The sequence below is a fragment of the Bufo gargarizans genome, chromosome 8 (assembly GCF_014858855.1).
Source record: "Bufo gargarizans isolate SCDJY-AF-19 chromosome 8, ASM1485885v1, whole genome shotgun sequence".
Taxonomy (NCBI): domain Eukaryota; kingdom Metazoa; phylum Chordata; class Amphibia; order Anura; family Bufonidae; genus Bufo; species Bufo gargarizans.
The window spans coordinates 175,740,244-175,760,886 of NC_058087.1; the positions used below are offsets into that span (position 1 = coordinate 175,740,244).

The 20,643-nt window shown below is 48.4% G+C and overlaps 1 protein-coding gene across 2 annotated transcripts in view; it reads right to left on the reverse strand.

The window, feature by feature from the left end:
- Nucleotides 1-6,973: 6,973 nt before the first annotated feature.
- CRAMP1 (cramped chromatin regulator homolog 1) overlaps nucleotides 6,974-20,643 on the reverse strand; it is a 42,280-nt gene continuing 28,610 nt past the window's right edge. For both annotated transcript variants that reach the window (XM_044303785.1, XM_044303784.1), the window contains 7 exons: nucleotides 16,241-16,342; nucleotides 15,327-15,511; nucleotides 15,177-15,233; nucleotides 14,847-15,081; nucleotides 14,434-14,568; nucleotides 11,500-11,645; nucleotides 6,974-10,051 (listed from right to left, as the gene is read on the reverse strand). In XM_044303785.1, the coding sequence (XP_044159720.1) occupies nucleotides 9,884-10,051; nucleotides 11,500-11,645; nucleotides 14,434-14,568; nucleotides 14,847-15,081; nucleotides 15,177-15,233; nucleotides 15,327-15,511; nucleotides 16,241-16,342 (1,028 nt within the window). In that variant the 3' untranslated portion in view covers nucleotides 6,974-9,883. The remainder of the gene's footprint in view (nucleotides 10,052-11,499; nucleotides 11,646-14,433; nucleotides 14,569-14,846; nucleotides 15,082-15,176; nucleotides 15,234-15,326; nucleotides 15,512-16,240; nucleotides 16,343-20,643) is intronic.

Sequence of the window (20,643 nt, forward strand, 5' to 3'; positions counted from 1 at the left end):
CTAAGCCAGTCTTGCTCCGCTGACTGGCCAAAATGGGAACGCCCGATAAATACAGATGTTAGCCAGTTTACATGTTAATTAGGGCAGACGCCTCCAACCTGTTTCAGAACAACAACACCCAGCATGCCTTAACCGCAGTGGCCGACGCCCTTCTCCTCCTGTATACACACGTGCTCGGCCATCCTCTGGACAAGAAGGGGTCAGGAAGGATAAATGTCCACTGATAGCCAAGGCATAAGGCCAAGCTCCGATGATGGTGATCACTTAGGGTTGCCACCTTTTCTTCAAGCTAAATCCGAACACTTTAGCACCTCGTGGCAATTTTTGGGTAAAGTATACACTATGCACATATTTTGTAATTAAATAATATTGTAGGTAATCACAAGGTATCACACTACATATGGAGTTAATCACAACAGTCCAAATTTTGTACTAAAAAAATACAATATTTGTGCTTTGACGGACTCTTTATATAGGAAATGTTATTACCTATACAAAAGGCATGTTTAATGTCTGAGAAAGGCTTGTACCCGGGCACAGGATTACAAACCCGGACTGTCCGGGTCATTCCCATACAGGTGGCAATCCTATGATCACTCCCAAAATCCAATGCCCAATCCTGTTTCCTCCCGTACATCTGCCATTTGAGGGGGTGGGGGTTGTATTATCTTTAACATAGCCAAGACGGATCCGTCATGAGCACCATTGAAAGTGAATGGGGGACGGATCCGTTTTCTATTGTGTCAGATAAAACTGATCCGGCACCATTGACTAACATTGTGTGTCAGGACGGATGCGTCTCGCTCTGCATCCCACGACTGAAAGAAAAACGCAGCTTGCAGCAACCAAACGGAACGGAATGCATTTTGGTGCATCCCATTTCGTTCTGTTTTGTCCCCATTGACTATAAACGGGGACAAAACGGAAGCGTTTTCCCCCCCCGCTACTGAGATCCTATGACGGATCTCATTAGCGGAAATGGAAAGCGCAAGTGTGAAAGTAGCCTTAGATGGTCAGGCGTCAGTCCCCCTCAGATTAGCAGGTACAGCCTACATTCATCTAGTGCAGGGGTCTGCAACCTCTGACACTGTTGTGAAACTACAACTCCCAGCATGCTCCATTCACTTCTATGGGAATTCCGAGAACGGCCTAATGGGGCCGGCAGGCATTCCGTTTGCATCCGGAGAATCCATGCCGCAGAGGTGAAAGTAGTAAGAATAATGGGGTCCGACGGAGGTCAGGTAGCATAAGAATAGTCCAGACACAAACCGCTACACACTGCTGCTTGTCTCCAGCAGATTCTCGACATTCCCTGCCGGATCTCCGTGCTGCAGGTGTGAAAGTAGCCCTCCTGCACACGAACGTGTGCGCTCTGTGGCCGTATTGCGGACCTCATTTGCGGATCCGCAATGCACGGGCACTGTTCCGTGTGCATTCCACATCACGGATGCGGACCCATTCACTTCAATGGGTCCACAAATCCAGAGGTGCGGAACCGAAGCACTACGGAGTGCTTCCGTTCTGCAAAAAGATAGAACATGTCCTATCTTTTTGCGGAACGTCCGGATTGCGGACCCATTAAAGTGAATGGATCCGCTGCCCCACGGACGGTGTTCGTGCATTTGACCACAGGGCGCACACGTTCGCGTGCAGGAGGCCTTAGGCTACTTTTACACTAGCGTTAATATATTCCGGTATTGAGATCAGTCTCAATACCGGAAAAAACGCTTCCGTTTTGTCCCCATTCATTGTCAATGGGGACAAAACGTAACTGAACAGAACGGAATACTCCAAAATGCATTCCGTTCCGTTCTCATACCGAAGAGAGCAAACTGCAGCATGCTGCTGTTTGCTTTCCGCCCTGGGATGCGGAGCAAGACAGATCCGTCATGACCCACAGTGCAAGTCAATGGGGACGGATCGGTTTTCTCTGACACAATCAAAAACGGATCCGTCCCCCATTGACTTTTAATGGAGTTCATGTCAGATCCGTTTTGGGTATATTAAAGATAATACAACCGGATCCGTTCATAACGGATGCAGATGGTTGTATTATCAGTAACGGAAGCGTTTTTGCTAAACCCTGGCGGATCCAGCAAAAATGCTAGTGTAAAAGTAGCCTTAAAGGGGTTGCGCACCATGTCTTGGCAATCACTGGCTACAGCGGTCACCTGCTCCCCTTGGGTCATGACAAATTGTAATGCGATACAAGGTCACCGATTGGCTGCAGCCATGTCAAACAGGAAGTTTACATCTAGGGAGCCAAGAGGAGCAGGTAAATATGCTTCCCTTTGCAGAGGTTTGCCCGCCCCCCAAAAGGTGCATAACTCCTTGAAAGGGGGTTGTCCAAGATCTTGATGACCTAGCCTCAGGATCCTCATTCACTTCAATGGGAGCAGTGCTGCAGTAATCCGCTCCGTCCTCTGGACTATGTCCGGCGACGGAGCAGATCGACAGGGGGTGCCGGGTGTCAGACCCCCCTATCTTACAGTGATGTCCTATCCTGAAGACATCCCCTTTAATCAATGCTGGCCAAGGCCTGTAGATGGTTTTCCTTCAATTCTATGATGAATGAGGCTGAAAGCTGCAGCGTGTCGCTCTGCTGCCTCCTGTTGGTGGCTTTGTGTTAAAAAAAAAAATAAAAAAATAATATTATTAATAATAATAAATATAATAATAATTAATAATAATAATAATAAAAAATAAAAATCAATATCCACACACAGTCCAGTGCAACGTAGGTAATGATGTAACAGCAATTCACACAATACCAGTATGCCTCCAGTCAGACGGCTTGTGGCAGCAGGACTCCGCACCCTCTAACTCTGTTTTAACCCTTTATGGGCATCTCCTGACAGTGACCCTTTAAGGCCCCTTTCACACGGGCGAGATTTCCGTGCGGGTGCAATGCGTGCAGTGAACGTATTGCACCCGCACTGAATCCTGACCCATTCATTTCTGAGGGGCTGTGCACATGAGCGGTGATTTTCACGCATCACTTGTGCGTTGAGTGAAAATCGCAGCATGCTCTATATTGTTCGATTTTCACGCAACGCAGGCCCCATAGAAGTGAATGGGAAGCGTGAAAAATCGCATAGCATCCGCAAGCAAGTACGGATGCGGTGCGATTTTCACGCACGGTTGCTAGGAGACGATCGGGATGGAGACCCGATCATTATTATTTTCCCTTATAACATGGTTATAAGGGAAAATAATAGCATTCTGAATACAGAATGCATAGTAAACCAGCGCTAGAGGGGTTAAAAAATAAATAAATAAATAATTTAACTCACCTTAGTCCACTTGATCGCGAAGCCGGCATCTCCTTGTGTCTCCTCTGCTGAACAGGACCTGGGGTGAGCATTAAATAGAGGTTAAGGACCTTTGATGACGTCACTCCGGCCATCACATGGTCTTTTACCATGGTGAATCACCATGGTAAAAGATCATGTGACGTACCATGTGATGACCGGAGTGACGTCATCAAAGGTCCTTAACCTCTATTTAATGCTCACCCCAGGTCCTGTTCAGCAGAGGAGACACAAGGAGATGCCGGGCTTCGCGATCAAGTGGACTAAGGTGAGTTAAATTTTTATTTTTATTTTTTTTTTAACCCCTCTAGCGCTGTTTTACTATGCATTCTGTATTCAGAATGCTATTATTTTCCCTTATAACCATGTTATAAGGGAAAATAATACAATCTTCAGAACATCAATCCCAAGCCCGAACTTCTGTGAAGAAGTTCGGGTTTGGGTACCAAACATGCGCGATTTTTCTCACGCGAGTGCAACGCATGACAATGTTTTGCACTCGCGCGGAAAAATCGTGCATTTTCCCGCAACGCACCCGCCTCTTATCCGGGCAAAAAAAAAACTGACACCCGTGTGAAAGAGGCCTAAGACGTTACATAAAAGACACAATGTAGCCTAAGGATTTCAATATATTTATGTACAATAGGAAACCGATACCAGGTTTTACAAAGTCAAGTGGAACCCCCCCCCCCCCAAAAAAAAACAAAAATCTGAAATCTGAACCACGTTTTTTTTTATTTTGCGCATGAATTAACAGCAGAATTAAATAGCAACCACTTTTATTAAATAGCCCCCCCCCCCCTCCTCCCCCAAACAAAACCGGCTCTCGTCGTGGCAAATTCTGCGGCGAGAAAATAACTTAAAATGTACAATATGATACAAAACATGAAGATCATTGAACCCGTTCTCGTCATCCGGAGGTCGCAGACGGTTGTGAGACTTTTATACACAGACTATACAGGGTATTTATTCTTTAGGATATAGGACATTATTATATTACATATTCTCTCCTCATTTATTCCCATTTGCACAATCGGTAGCACATCCCATTACGGACACGTTGCAGAAAAAGCGCAGTCGTATTATGACTGTTGACCGGGATATCGCCATCCAGTATATGAACTAGGATTTTCGGATAGTTTCTAGATCATTATGAAACCTATATAATGGCTGCTTCCAAGGTGAACAGGACAGAGGGCCTCATTATAGGGGGTCTACTTTTTGGACACTCCTACCCCACGAGATCAGGGACTGGCAGACAGTCAGCAAGGGCTACGCTGCTGTTTAATGCATCACGCCATCATGCACATGACACCTTTCCTTATGTCTTCCAACCTGTACCAAGAGTAAATGGAGAGGCATAGTACACAAGTGACGACCCCTCTCCATATGCCCTCTTAGGATGGCAATGGTCTCCAACCTGTGGCTCTCCAGCTGCTGCAAAACTACAACTCCCAGCATGCAATAGTGGGTTAAAACGCCATCAATCATGGCGGTTCTTGCTCTGGCAGACAAAGGGGAACTATATTTAGGGTATAACCACACAGGAAGAATTTCTAAAATCTTATGCTGGGACTGTAATACGCAGCAGATTTTCCTCACGCAATTTCTCGTTGAAAAAGTCTGGGGCGTATCCGCCAAGTGTGAACATACCCTTAGGCCTAGTTCACACGACCGTATGGCTTTTATTGTTTTTTGCGGTCCGTTTTTCACGGATCCGTTGTTCCGTTTTTGAGTTCCGTTGTGTTTCCGTTTCCGTTCCGTTGTTCCGTTCCGTTTTTCCGTATGCCATGTACAGTTTACAGTAATTACATAGGAAAAATTGGGCTGGCCATAACATTTTCAATAGATGGTTCAGAAAAAACGGAACGGAAACGGAAGACATACGGATGCATTTCCGTATGTGTTCCGTTTTTTTTGCGGATCCATTGACTTGAATGGAGCCACGACCCGTGATTTACGGCCAAATATAGGACAAGCTCTATCTTTCAACGGAACGGAAAAACGGAAACGGAAGGCATACGGAACACATTCAGTTTTTTTTGCGGAACCATTGAAATGAATGGTTCCGTATACGGACCGTATACGGAACACAAAAAAACGGCCCGTACACCCGCAAAAAAAACGTTCGTGTGAACTAGGCCTTAGAAAGGAAATTGTCTTTGCTGAACAACCCCCCCTTTTAAAAGGTGACCATGTTAAACTGCTGACAGCACTAGGTAGTGGCTGGGGAGGGGAGGACAAACTTACCTTTTGTGGAGCTTTTATGATCAGGAGTAGAGAGAGAGAATAAGAAGTTTTATTCTGCCAGGTTGTTGTCCTGCAAGTGCCCAGGAGGCGGAGCTTCACTGTGAAGTGTTCTGCATTGAGCAGCTTCATAGTCCCACCCCTCTGACAGCTGTAGCATCCAACCATGAGAACACTACAGCTGTCAATCAGAGCAGATGGGAGGGGCTGTGAAGCAGCTCGATGGAGAGAGCACTTTACAGTGAAGCCCTGCCTCCTGAGCACTTGCAGGAGCAGAATCTGGCAGAATAAAACTTCATATTCTCACTACTCCTGATAGAAAAAAAAAAAAAAAGTATGTTTGTACTGCTTTTTACAGCCCCAATATAGTACGGTCATAAGTTCCGAAAAACACAAAAATGCTGCTTTGCAAAGTCTGCATCTGGCTTAAGCCTCATGCAGACGTCCATGGAACACGGTCAGTGAGATACCGGACTGGCATTGCAGGAGCGCACGGCGTCATAGCAACCAATGACGCCGTAGAGCTCCTGCAATGCCAGTCTGGTATCTCACGAACCGTGTTCCACGGACGTCTGCATGAGGCTTTAAAGGGGATCTTCACTGTTGACAATTCTACTTATTAGAGAGTTCCCTTGACAATAATCTGACCACAAAGCGTCCTACTGGGAAGCTGAAATCTGTGGGGGAACCCTGGCAATAAGCAGATATTCACATGACTGAAAAACAATCGCATGACCTTCGGCTTTTTATATTTTTTAATGGTGGTCACACGTCCATTTTAAGAACAATGGTAATCTATGGGGTTATTCACACGGCTGGTTTTTTTTTTAAAGCCAGTGAATAATGTATGTCAAAAAATTGAATATGTTCCATTTTGTCCATTTTCCCAGAAAGACAACCCCCATACAATTAAGGCTACTTTCACACTAGCGTTCGTCGGTCCACTCGTGAGCTCCGTTTGAAGGGGCTCACGAGCGGACCCGAACGCAGCCGTCCAGCCCTGATGCAGTCTGAATGGAGCGGATCCGCTCAGACTGCATCAGTCTGGCGGCGTTCAGCCTCCGCTCCGCTCGCCTCCGCACGGACAGGCGGACAGCTGAACGCTGCTTGCAGCGTTCGGGTGTCCGCCTGGCCGTGCGGATCCGTCCAGACTTACAATGTAAGTCAATGGGACGGATCCGTTTGAAGATGCCACAATATGGCTCAATCTTCAGGCGGATCCGTCCCCCATTGACTTTACATTGAAAGTCTGGACGGATCCGTACGAGGCTATTTTCACACTTAGCTGTTATATGCTAAAATAATGCAGACTGATCCGTACTGAACGGAGCCTCCGTCTGCATTATTATGATCGGATCCGTTCAGAACGGATCCGATCGAACGCTAGTGTGAAAGTAGCCTAAGGGTTACCGTTTTGAGTGCCCGTTTCTCAGGAAGGCATCAGTGAGGGAAAAAAAAACCTAGGTGTTCAATTTCCCTGCAGTGCCACCAGCAGGAGAAGCTAAGCATTACACACCGGTCATTCAAATCAATGGCTTGCGTGTGGGATGCAGGACTGGTCAGGTCCTCCAGAGCGAGATACGCTCTCTGTAACCGCTCTCTACTCTGGCCAAAAGATGAAGATCCTCAACAGAGGATACCCCCGCCTACCCCATATCAATTCATTAATACCAGCAAGTCCTAGAGGGGTATTGTCTCTCTTTAGGCCTCCACTGCTGGCTATCAGGGCGCGGGGATATCAGATATGCACTAATATGCTGCATACGAACACTGTCAACAACACGAGTTCCCACTGTGGGTATTTTCTATGATCAATCATAGAGGAGGCAAGACTAACCTACCCTAAGTGTCAATTCACCTTCTAGAGGGTCACCTTGGATCCGACAACCCCTGACGTCCTTCTCTGTCCCCCTGAACAAAAAAAAAAAACACCCACTCGTCTGCGGTCCTGCCGCTGCTCCTTTCCTGACCACTTCCCACAGGATCAGGAAACAGCTCGGTCCTGTGACCGCTGCAGCCAGTCCCAGCAGCTTGAAAGGAACATACCTGCAGTGCCACCTGTAATGGGTATCTCAGCCAGGAACGAAGCAGCGGAGAGACCGCAGACAGGTGAGCAGGTTTTTTTTCATGTTCGGTGGTACACGGGAGGTCCCTAGGGGTTATCCGCTCCCGGAAAACCCCTTTAAGGAAGTGCCCACCTTGGAGCAGCTTTCTGTAGACCTCACACTAGTGCAAATGACTGGCTAAACTATTCATGATAGAGTGTGAAAAGAATGTGTTCAGAGCGCCAAACCTGATTAACACAGAAGACAGACATGGGGACTGGCATGGCGTAACCGCTGGCATCCTGCACTCCTCCGCAGCACAGCGGACTTTACCGTGGGGCCGCGCTGCAGATAAATGGGCGCCGCTGCTCAGGCAGGAACTCTGAATGGGTCACACGGCTAAAGCAGTGCAATGGCCGCTTCAATCTCAGGGCCGTCAGATTAGAAAGTGATAGCATAGCCTAGGGAAGGGTCAGCATTTTCTGTGATGGGAATTCATCTTTATACAAACTGACAGCCGGACATATCACGAGACAACCCTAATAAAAAAAATAATAATAATTTTTTTAATTATTTGGTATTAAAAAAAAAAAAAAAAAAAAAAAAAAAAAGTGCAAAGATTTAGGGTGGAGGGCAAGGGGTGCCGATGCAGACTCAACGGGAACACCCAAATTACAGTAGTAGAGAAAACCCTCTAATGTTTTATTAGAGCACATGAACGTCATAGATTGGGGGTCCCTGCTCTGAACCCACCTGAGAAGTGCCTAGGAAAGCAGCAGTGACTAATTTAATGGGGAGGTCTTTAAATTGAGCGCAAGTATCACGGTGGGACACACCACGGAATTCAATGGGCCATAGGACAAATGCATAAGAATGGTGGGCAGCGAATCCAGCTCGTTACGCACATCTCCAGATCTAAGGTAAAATCAGGTGGGAGATGGCGAGAAACTGGAAGGAGGACCCTTCAGAATCTAGAACATATGGTCCATCATGGAAGAGGCCATCTCTATAGTGAAGAAAGAACCTGTGTCACACACTTAAAGGGGTTGTCCAAGACTTAAATACTGATGACCCATCCTCAGGTGTAGGTCCAACTCCTGGCTCAGCAGCTGTTGATAGGGGCCACAAGGTTCGGGCAAGAACTGCGGTCTATTTCTCGGCCTCACATGGCCTTTCTGCAGATCAGTCGTGTTCAAGGGCTCATGGAACTCAGCTGCAATACCAAGCGTCGCCACTCTACAACGGACAGCGCTGGACTGTGGCCTCTTCAAATAGCTGATCGGCTGGGGTGCAGTGAGCCAGACCCACAGTGATCTGATATTGATAGCCCATTTGTAGGCTACGCCTTTTAGAACATGGTAACCAGGAAAAATGTTACTGTACGATAAAAAGTGCACATTAATCTAGAACAATCTCCATTCTACAATATGGCCGATTAACCTATTCACAGTTTGCAGGGCTGGGGACCATACCGATTCCCACCGGCAACCCTGCAGCTCCAACTGTAACCACATGGTTCCTAGAAAATACCAACAATTTCCATTCCAAGAGCAGCTACTCAGTAACTGCTGGTTTTATGCACAGCGCCCCCGCAGGAAACATGAGGGTTTACACTCAACCAACTGAAATTCATTGGTGTTTCAAAGGATGCTTCAGGTCCTTCACCGAAAGAGGTCCCAAGTGGGCAGCCCCTCTCTACCACCTATCCCATGAACCATATCTGCATGGAAAATCTCTTATAAGACTGCTTCCCAATACAAAAAAAGAAAAGAAAGAGGGAAAAACAAACAAAAAACAGAAGACGACACAGAAAGAAATTGCATATTTTGCACCGAGCCCACGGATGAAGTCTGATTCATTATGGCTTATTTTCTTCGGCAGAGTAATGCATCGTGTGGTTTAGCGATTTTGCTTGACGATCGTACCAGGGGAGATCACCCGGGCTCTTATGTACAAAGCGGCTGAAATACGCCGTCACTGCAGATGTTTGGTTACCGTCCTATACATCCAGAGTATGGTAATCAAACAGTTTCAGAACTTACTGCACCTAGTCACTAGCTGTACATCCTGAACTGCCATCACAGATGACAAGAGAAAGCTGTCACACGCTGTGACATCATCACAATGAACGTTAAATACTGCATTATAAAACAACGCTTGGTATCTTCATCCAATGCCCAGGAAAGGTCCACAAACATCCATAAGCGCTGGTCGGTAAAAATGGGTACACACTGATTCCTACGGGCAGTACATAGAGGGCGGCTTGTGCTGCCGCGCGGCTTAAGACAGGTCACGTATGGGCTGCCCATTCCCAGAGGCTCCAGCTTCAAAGAAAGGTTCCCGTCTGGTGGTGTCAGTGGCAGAAAGCTCTTGGGCCAAGTCATTGAAGCGAGATATGTAATCTATGCTGTTCTCATTCATCAGACACGCCAGCTGGGAGTCAACCACCTGCACAAAAAAATTATAACAGTCAAAAAAATTGTGTAGGGTGAGGTAGGAAGGGGTCTACGTTCTCATCTTTTCTTAGGTTTGAAAATTTGGCTTCAACACAAACTAGTGCATTGATCACATGCCCTACCGAAATGAGACCCAGGGGCACTAGTGCACCTACAGACTGTATGCAGATTGCTCAAAAGGTATCATGTGGCTTGAATACATACATTAACCCCTTAGTGACCACCCATACGCCTTTATACGGTGGTCACTAAGGGGCCTTAGGCTGGGCCGCCGCTTTTTTACGGTGGCCCAGTCTAAGCGCTGCACGGGATTCCCCGTGCAGCGGGGACCCGGCTCTCACATGAGAGCCTCAGCCCTGCTCTAACAGCCCGGATCGGCAGGAATGTTTAACACTTTACATGGCGCCCACCGCATGTATAGTGCTGAGAGAAGGAGCGGACTCCCTCTGTCTCCCATTGGCACCCTGCAAATGCGATCGCGGGGTGTGTGAAGGCTGGCAGGGGTCTGATGTAGGCCCCAGACCAGCCTTCAGTAATTTCCAGCAGGCTGTGCATTGCATTTTAAAAGCAATCAAAATACTGTATGTTATAGTCCCCTTGTGGGACTATTAAGTGGTGAAAAAGAAAATTTTTATTAAATAAAAAAATCCATAAGAAATAAAGAAAATTCCATAAAAAAAAATAAAAAATATATAATATATATATATATATACACACATACACATACACACACACTTTTTTTTTAATTGAAAATACGCTTTTCAATGAAAATAATTGCAAATAAATCTCCCCCATATGTTTGGTATAGTCGCATCCGTAACATCCCCTACGGTGAACGGCGTAATAATAATAATAATAATAATAAAAAATAAAATAAAAACACAATTGGCAATTTATTCTTAGATTCTTAGTTGCCATCGAAAAAACATAACAAGCGAACCAAAAGCGCCATTTACTCCTAATTATATACCAATGGAAAATACAGAAAAAAAAAAAAAAAAAAAAAAAAAAAAGGTATGGGTATGGGCAATGGAAAAACATTTTTTTTTTTTCAAAAGGGGGTTTTATTGCAAAAATATATGTATTTGGTATCACTAATCGTACTGACCCAGAGAATTAATATATATTATGTTATTTATACCGAAAAATGAACGCCGCAAAATTGGCAGTGGCAGTATTGCTGTTTTTTCCATCTTCCTGCCAGAAAGAGTTGATAAAAGTTAATCAGAAAGTTATGTGTACCCCAAAATGGTGCCAGTAAAAAATACAACTTGTCCCGCAATAAACAAGCCCTCATAAAGCTATATAGATGGAAAAATAAAAAAAAAAGTTATAGCTCTTGGAATGCGACAATGAAAAAAGGAAGAACAACGCTTGGTCAGTAAGGCCCAAATCAGGCTGGTCACTAAGGGGTTAAAAGTAAAAACGCTCTATGCTAACCTCAACAACATCCGACAAAGAACGAGATACAAATGAATCTCTAGAGCTCCCATCCAGCAAGCTGGGGCCAAGTAGAGATGTGCCGCTGGGGTTCCCTGCAGCTGCTGGGGCGCTCTTCTTATTCTTCTCCGGAGAGATAAAGCTCGCTGCAGAGAAAAGCAGAAAAATAATGAATAAAAGAAATGTAGCAAACAAGTTCACAACCGGACAAACTCACTTCACCGAAGCTTGATGAGGCTAAGGCTACTTTCACACTTGCGCTTGATCGGATCCGTTCTGAACGGATCCGATCATATTAATGCAGACGGAGGCTCCGTTCAGTACGGATCCGTCTGCATTAATAACTTAGAAAAATTTCGCAAGTGCGCAAGTAGCCTGAGCGGATCCGTTCAGACTTTCAATGTAAAGTCAATGGGGGACGGATCCGATTGAAGATTGAGCCATATGGTGACATCTTCAAGCGGATCCGTTCCCATTGACTTACATTGTAAGTCTGAACGGATTCGCTCGCCTCCGCACGGCCAGGCGGACACCCGAACGCTGCAAGCAGCGTTCAGCTGTCCGCCTGTCCGTGCGGAGGCGAGCGGAGCGGAGGCTGAACGCCGCCAGACTGATGCAGTCTGAGCGGATCCGCGTCCATTCAGACTGCATCAGGGCTGGACGGAGGCGTTTGGGTCCGCTCGTGAGCTCCTTCAAACGGAGCTCACGAACGGACCCATGAACGCTAGTGTGAAAGTAGCCTTAGTAAAATGATACCGTTGTTTTTGTCTCTAGTGAAACTGCAGCATAGACATCTTTGTTTTTATAGTTCTGCAAATTAGCAATTTAGAACTGGCCTGAGGGGCTGACCTGAGCCCTTGGAGCACTGCTAACACAACGCACCTGTGATCTGTGCACACCACCTCCCCTTTGTTTCATAGCATTAGGCATCTCGCGCCTGCACAGAGTCGGCTCAGTGACTTGGCGATTGCACTGTGGATCTTATACAGATCCACTGCGCAAGCACTAAGACCCTGAGCCGACACCGCGCTTGCTCAATGGATCTGCTGCTGCTTCCAGAGCTCAGGAAGAAGGATCCAATCCACTGCTCAAGTGCCGAGTCAATGTGCCGACTCGGAGCAGGTGCGAGAAAACAGGGCTAAATGAGGTGCCTAGCCCTGTCAATCAAAGGGGAGGGGGGAGTGCATAGAGCACAGGGGCATCATGTTAGCGGTGCTCCAAGGCTCAGGCCAAGCCCTTGGAGCTTGAAATTGCTAATTTAGATATAGAAACGAAGATGTCTCTGCTGCAGTTTACCCTAGAGACAAAAGAGAGTCATCACTTTACCTGGTAAGGTTGATCATACTGAGTAATATGCCTGGTTTAATAGGGTTGAACATGCCGATAGATGCTCTTTGAATACTGATGACCTATCCCTTAGGATGTCCAACTTCAGGCACCTCCACTGATCAGCTGTTTGAAGGCCTATTCATAGAATACCAAGCACAGAGCCATACTTTGGCTGTACTTTGTATTGTAGTTAAAGCCCATTCACTTGAATGGGACTGAGCAGCAGAAAAACCAGAGACCTGACTTCACAAGCCAAGAAAGAGGCTGCAGCGCTCGTGAGGGCACCACAGCCCCTTCCCAGCAGCTGATCAGCGGGGTTGCCAGAGTCATACCCCCACAGTCAGATATTAATGATGTATCCTGAGGATAGGTCATCAATATGCAAGTCCCGGAAAAAGTCCCGGGTATTCCGGTTGTGGCAAGTTATCACCCATCCACAGGATAGGGAATAACTATTAGATCAGTGGTGGTTGTACCACTGGGACAACCACCGATCACAACGGGAACCCCCCCTCATAGCCTGCAGGGCACCCAGAAGTAAAAGGAAAGGCAAAGAGCATGCTCACCATCACTTCATGCATCTTCATTGGCATTCCAGAGGCAGCCGAGTATAGTACTCAGCTATTTCCAAAACTCGCGTGGAAATAAATGGCGCATGCCCAACCTTCCGCTTCATTTTTTTTGGGGGGGGCCCTATGGGGTTTAAAGTCCCAACAGTAGGACCGTCGCAGATTCAATAATTATCCCCTAGCCTGTGGATAGGGGATAACTTGCCACAACTGGAATATTCCTTAAATGATCTGGCACTTCTCATTAAAGCGTGTCAATTCAATATGTTCAGTATTAGATTACAAGAATGTTTCCATTTCCTGACAGCAAGCAAAAAAAATAAAAATAAAAGGAACTCACGTTAGGCATAAAGTGCATTGGAAAGTAGTACAGCCTTTCCTTAGATAGGTTGTCTCACCTCATCAAGTTAAATTTATTATGTGTATAAAGCGGATATGTTCGTCTTCAATAACGGCTCCGGTCCCCAGTATCTTCAGTTTTGTTCCTTTTTATACACCGCTCGTCTCTCGGGGAGCTGCATTGCAGCGGTGGCCACGCTGGCGCACAAGAAGAGTATAAACCAGCCCATCTTTTGGCCAGGAATCGGAGGAGAGTGCGTACGTATTAGGTCCAGTCCCTGGCCACCGCTCTGTCTTCTCTTGCAGTTGCTCCCATCCCCAGCCACCTCGTTTCAACTATGGCTGCTTGTATAAAACAATTTCAGGGCATGCAGCCTTGGAGATGTTCTATACATCTATGGGAAGATGGAGAACAAGCAAACAGATCGCGGAAACCATTTATCATTGGTTGTCACAATCTGCACAGCGCCCAGTCACCGAAGCTGCTAGTGATTCTGATACACTAGCAGCCTCGGGAGCGTGCACGCACAGCCTCCTGCCTATGCCATCACTGTCAGCAAGAGGCACCGCTCCCACTTCAGCTTAGAGAGTGTGTGTCGGGAGCAATACAACACTGAAATTAAGAGGTGAGACAACCCCTTTAAACAATGATTTTTTTTTCTATATACAGAAAGTATAAAGTAAAGTCTGTACTTACAGAGTAAGCTACTGAGTGAGGAGTCGGAGGAGTCGTTGGGATACCACTGAGGGTCATGGCTAGGAGATGCAATCCAACTCTGATGAGGACTCGTGGAGGGCGAGGGAAGACTCTTAGAGTTTTCATTGAGTTTGGCTGGAGAAAGAGGAATAAGTATGAATTTCTTGAGAAACCATTAATGTAGACTAACTACAGGCTTTACTGGTCGGAAATCTGGGACCACAGGGGTAAGTAAAGTCCTGGCATATGTCTGGACTTTCACTAAGCCACGTCCAGTTTATCCAAAATCCAAGTACAGAAACCCTTCCAGCAAAAGCTGCAAACTGGGCTGTGGGAAAGGTCCCACATCCCATTCAAATACATAATACTGGAATATCAATCTTACTGGTGCACTCATTTCTCTGTGAGCTTACCATACTGCCCAGAGCTTATGGCGATCTCGATGATCGAGTCACTGATGTGCGTCGCTGGCTCCCCTTGTGACAGAACATCATCAGGAGGACCAGGCAGGGATATGTCCAGAAGAGCAGAGACATTTGGGGGAGAGAAGCAAGTGCTTGAAGTGCTAGGGGTGCAGCCGGTTGGCTCCGGGGGACCGTTCTGAAGAGCATTCTCAGAAAGAGGAGGCATGGACAACATGGTTGATGGCTAGGAGAGAAAATGAGTAGCCACATGAGGTCACCTGCAGTTGTATGGACTATTACTTGCATAGACATGAAGGAAGGGAGGGAGGAGAACCATACCTGGAATTGCTGGTCTGCTTCTTGCACTGAGGGGGTTGACAGGGAGATGAAAGGAACCTAGAAAGCAATATAAAGTTGTAGCAATAACTCAGTGTGATGGAATAACCTGTGGCACCTACCGAACCCTGGACAGACAGCATGGAGACTCACCTCAGGACATACAGTCACGGCTGGTAAGGGATCACCACTGGTTGTCTCCATCGTAGGCTCTGGTACAGTGCCAGTGAAACTATCCGCTGGAAGGGGACCAATTCCCACCAAGCCATCCGTTTCCATAACTGGCAAAGAAGATCCTGGGATAATCCCTGCACTCTTAGCAGCCAAGTCAATGGCACCTACAGGATAAGGGGAATTGTTAGGAAAGGCAGGCGGACACCTTTTACAGAGTGAAGAACATGGATGGAGGCAGTGCTGTGGGAGATTTCTTCCTAAAATAGCGCCACACCTGCGTACAGGTTGTGTGCGACATTGCAAGCAATAAGCTCGAATACCATGTGCAAATTATGGACAGACTGTTTTCAGAAGAAAGAAGCCATGTTTTTTCCATTCCTGCAAGTCAGGGATCCCTTCAAGTGGTTGAATGCTGCTGGTCAACAACTTTATAGAGCATGCTTAAAGGGGTTGTCGGAGGATGGAGTGGATGGGTCGTATACCACTAAGGCCAGTGCGTCTTGGGCAGGAACTGCTTCGGCCAGGTAAACAAAGACCAGAAGGACACAGTGCTGGAAACAGTGTCTAGAGGTTGCAGTCACACCCAGGCCCTGGAGCCTGAGGTGGTCTAAGGCAGTGTTTCCCAACCAGTGTGCCTCCAGCTGTTGCAAAACTACAACTCCCAGCATGCCCGGACAGCCTTTGGCTGTGCGGGCATGCTGGGAGTTGTAGTTTTGCAACAGCTGGAGGCACACTGGTTGGGAAACACTGGTCTAAGGTTCCTGCTGCCACATAAGAGGACAAAAGTGCTAACATGGCACATATCATATCGGGTCTCTGATACGGAGAGGGCTTGCCTCCCCCCTTACATTTATGGAAAACCCTGAAGGATGCATTAGTAATTAATTACTTACTTGCTAAAGAATTGGTGGCTGGAGCGATCATTCCTTTTGGAACAATGGGCTGAGACACACCTTTACTGAGGGTGGAGTGGATGGGTCTGAAGGAGCCTCGCCCTACAATAACAAGAAAAAGTTGTTACACCAGTAAGATCCAGTTATCCAGTTCTGGATGCAAGAAAAGGAGATTTTCTGTGAAACTCACCTGTAAAATCTTTTTCTCGTCTTTTCCATTGGGGGACACAGACCATGGGTATAGCTTAGAGGTATTAGTAGGAGGGACACAATGCAAATACAAAAGATCTCCTCCTTCTCGGGCTATACCCCCCGACTCCACCAGGAGGAACTCAGGCGTTGCACAAGCAGTAGGAGAAGGAGCAAGAAAAAATTATGGAAACCATCGGACCAAGCCATAAAAGGTCCAACCATAAACAGAAAATGTACTGAAGACCTCAACAGGCAGAATGGGTGAGAGCTGTGTCCCCCAATGGAAAAGACGAGAAAAAGATTTTACAGGTGAGTTTCACAAAAAATCTCCTTTTCTCGTACTTTTTTTCCATTGGGGGACACAGACCATGGGACTCCTAAAGCAGTCCATGGGGTGGGAAAAAATATCAGCACTGCCAGGAGGAACGTCCAACGGTCAAACAGGAACCACAGCCTGCAAGACCCTGCGGCCAAAGACAGCATCAGCCGAAGCCAGTGAATGCAACTGATAAAACTTTGTAAAGGTATGTAAGGACGACCAGGTGGCCGCCTTACACAGCTGAGACGCAGAGGCACGATTGCTTCTTGCCCAAGAAGCCCCCACCGCCCTAGTGGAGTGAGCGGTAATCCTAGCCGGGGGAACTCTACCACGAGCGCAATAAGCCGCGGAAATAGCCGAGCGGATCTAGCGCGCCACAGTGACCTTGGAGGCCGCCAGACCCTTGCGAGGCCCTGCAGGAATCACAAATAGGGAATCTGAACGGCGGACAGAGGCGGTAGCCGTCAGATACACCTTCAGGGCCCGTACGAGCAGAGTGCGTTCCTTGGGGTTAGCCGGAGAAGGGAAAAAGGAAGGCAGGACAAGATCCTCATTAAGGTGGAAGGGAGAGACCACCTTGGGCAAAAAGGAGGGGACCGGACGGAGCACAACCTTAACCTGGTGGAAAACCAGAAAAGGCTCCTGACAGGAAAGAGCGGCCAGCTCCAACACCCGTCTGATGGAAGTTATGGCCGCAAGGAAGACCACTTTCCAGGTGAGAACAGTCAGAGAGACCTCCCTCAAAGGCTCGAAGGGGGCCGACTGCAGAGCGCGCAGGACCAAATTGAGATCCCAAGGAGGCAAAGGGGGAACATACGGAGGAACCGAATGTGCCACCCTCTGAAGAAAGGTCTTCACAGGACCCATAAGAGCAAGGGACCTCTGAAAAAAGACGGCCAGCGCCGAAACCTGACCTTTTAGGGAATTAAGCGACAGTCCCTTCTCAAGCCCGGACTGAAGAAAAGACAGCACCATCGGGATGGAAAAGTGAAGGGGAGGGAACCCAGAACTCTCACAAAAAGGACAGGAAGGCCTTCCAGGTACGATAGTAAATCCAGGAGGAAGAAGACTTCCTCGCTCTGATCATGGTCCTAATCACTGAATCCGAGAACCCCCTCTTCAGGATAGCGGTTTCAACAGCCACGCCGTTAAACGAAGAGACCGTAAATTCTGGTGGAAGAGCGGGCCCTGAGACAGTAGGTCCTGTCTGTCGGGAAGATGCCATGGGGCGTCTGCCAGCATCCGAGCCACGTCCGAAAACCACGCGCGGCGAGGCCACTCTGGGGCGATGAGAACGGTCGGGATCCCTTCCGCCTCGATCTTGCGTAGAACCTTTGGTAGGAGAGGAAATGGAGGGAAGACATAGAGGAGGCTGAAGTCCTGCCACTGAGACACCAGCGCGTCCACTCCGTACGCCTTCGGATCTCGGGCACGAGCCAGGAACACTGGGAGCTTGTTGTTGAGCCTGGACGCCATCAAGTCCACATCCGGACGGCCCCATCTGTGGCAGATTTCTTCGAACACTTCTGGATGCAGAGACCACTCGCCTGGATCCATCTTGTTGCGGCTTAGAAAGTCCGCTGTCCAGTTGTCCACTCCTGGAATGTAAACTGCTGACAACACCGGAACGTGCGACTCCGCCCACGTCAGAATTCTCGTCACCTCCTGCATCACCATCTGGCTGCGGGTCCCGCCCTGATGGTTGATGTAGGCCACGGCCGTGGCATTGTCCGATTGAAACCTCACCGGGAGGCCCGCAAGGAGAGGGGTCCAATGGGAGATGGAGTGGAAAATAGCCCTCAGTTCCAGAATGTTGATTGGAAGGAGAGACTCTGCCGCCGACCAAATCCCTTGAACCGTGCGAGACTGGGGAACGCTGCCCCAACCCAGGAGGCTGGCATCGGTGGTGACGACCGTCCAGGAGAAAGGGAGAAAGGATCTCCCCGACCTCAGGTTCAATGGGGATAGCCACCAACGGAGAGCCGCCCGAACCCGCTGAGACAAGCGGATGCGATCGTCTAAACCCCGAGAGGTTTAGTCCCAGAGGGAAAGGATCTCCTGTTGTAACAAGCGAGTGTGAAACTGGCATATGGAACGGCCTCGAAAGAGGCCACCATAAGACCCAGGACACGCATGCATTCCCGTATGGAGAGGAACTGGGAGCGCAGTAGATGCGACACTGCCCTCTGGATCTGGGAGGACTTGGGAGGGTGGCAGGAACACTCTGGCGGACAAGGTGTCCAAAATCATTCCCAGGAAGGGGAGCTTCTGGGATGGGAGGAGAGAGGACTTTGGCAAATTGATTATCCAGCCGAACTGTTCCAGAGTCTGAACAGTGATCCGGACGCTGTCCTCTGCCTGCGGAAGCGAGGGGGCTTTTATCAGGATATCATCCAGATAGGGCAGCAAAGGAATGCTCCTGGTACGAAGAAGCCCTATGATCGGTGCCAGGATCTTGGTAAAGACCCGAGGGGCGGTTGCCAACCAGAAAGGAAGGGCGACAAACTGATAGTGACGAGCCCCAATGGCGAAGCGCAGGAATCGTTGGTGAGATTCTGCGATCGGAACATGCAGATAAGCGTCCTGGATGTCCACGGACGTGAGGATCTCCCCTGGAAGAAGAGAAACAATAACGGAGCGGAGGGATTCCATTCGAAATCTCCGCACCCGTAGAGATTTGTTGAGCAGTTTTAGGCCCAGGATCGGACGCACCGACCCCTCTTTCTTTGGGACCACTAACAGGTTTGAATAAAAACCTGTGCCCTGTTCCTCTGGAGGAACGGGGGTAATAACCCCCCGGTCCAGAAGGGAAGAAACTGCCCGTAAGAGGTCTAAGGCTCTGGTCGGATCCCCCGGAAGGCGAGAGGAGAAAAAACGTTCCGGTGGTCTGGATGCAAACTCTATCTTGTAACCAGACGTTACAATCTCTAGAGCCTATGCGTCCTGAACATGAGCCCTCCAAACCTGCTGATAAGAAAGCAGGCGGCCCCCCACCACGAGGGGTGGGGGCGCCCCTTCATGCAGAAGATTGCTTGGGAGCGTCAGGACGGGTCGACTGTGTCCTCGGGCGCCAGGTAGGCTGGGGTTTAAAAGAGGACTTCTTGCGGGAGTCCTGTGACCCTCCGGCAGAGGAAGCAGGCGACGACTTGTTCGCAGAGAAGCAGCGAAAGGACTGATACCGAGAACCGGAAGTCCTCGCCCGAAAGGGGCGCTTAGCCCTAGGCTGGGGAAGGTGAGTGCTCTTGCCCCCAGTAGCGGCAGAGATGAACTCATCCAATTGAGCCCCAAAAAGTCTGGCACCCTCAAAGGGGAGGTACGCAAGGGAACGCTTGGAGGAAGCGTCAGCGTCCTATACCTTCAACCAGACCTCCCTGCGTTGAATGACCAAGAGGGCCGAAATGCGGGCAAAAAGGGAACCGATGTCCATGGAAGTCTCACAGAGGAATTTGGAGGCCTGAGACATCTGGAGAACCAAATCCAGAGTGTCCGCAAATGCAACTTGGTCCGCCAGGTCCTGGTGATGGCGCTGCAGCCACACTGAGAGAGCTCTGGCCACCCATGTTGAGGCAAAGGCAGGTCGCAAGGACGTGCCTGCCAGCGAGTATATGGATTTGGCCAGAGAATCTAGGCGCCTGTCCACAGCGTCCTGCAGAGAGGAGCCGTCCAGGACAGGGAGGGCCGTGTTCTTGGCCAACCTGGCTACCAGGGGGGTCCACCCTAGGGGGAGAAGACCACTTCTCCACGCTGTCCGCCGGGAAAGGATAGAGAGTATCCATGCGTTTTGTGGGGGAAAACTTCTGATTAGGACGGTTCCATGCCCTGGCTATGACAGCGGAAAATTCCTCATGGACCGGAAAGACAGCAGCCTCCGGTTTTATGGGAGGAAAATGGG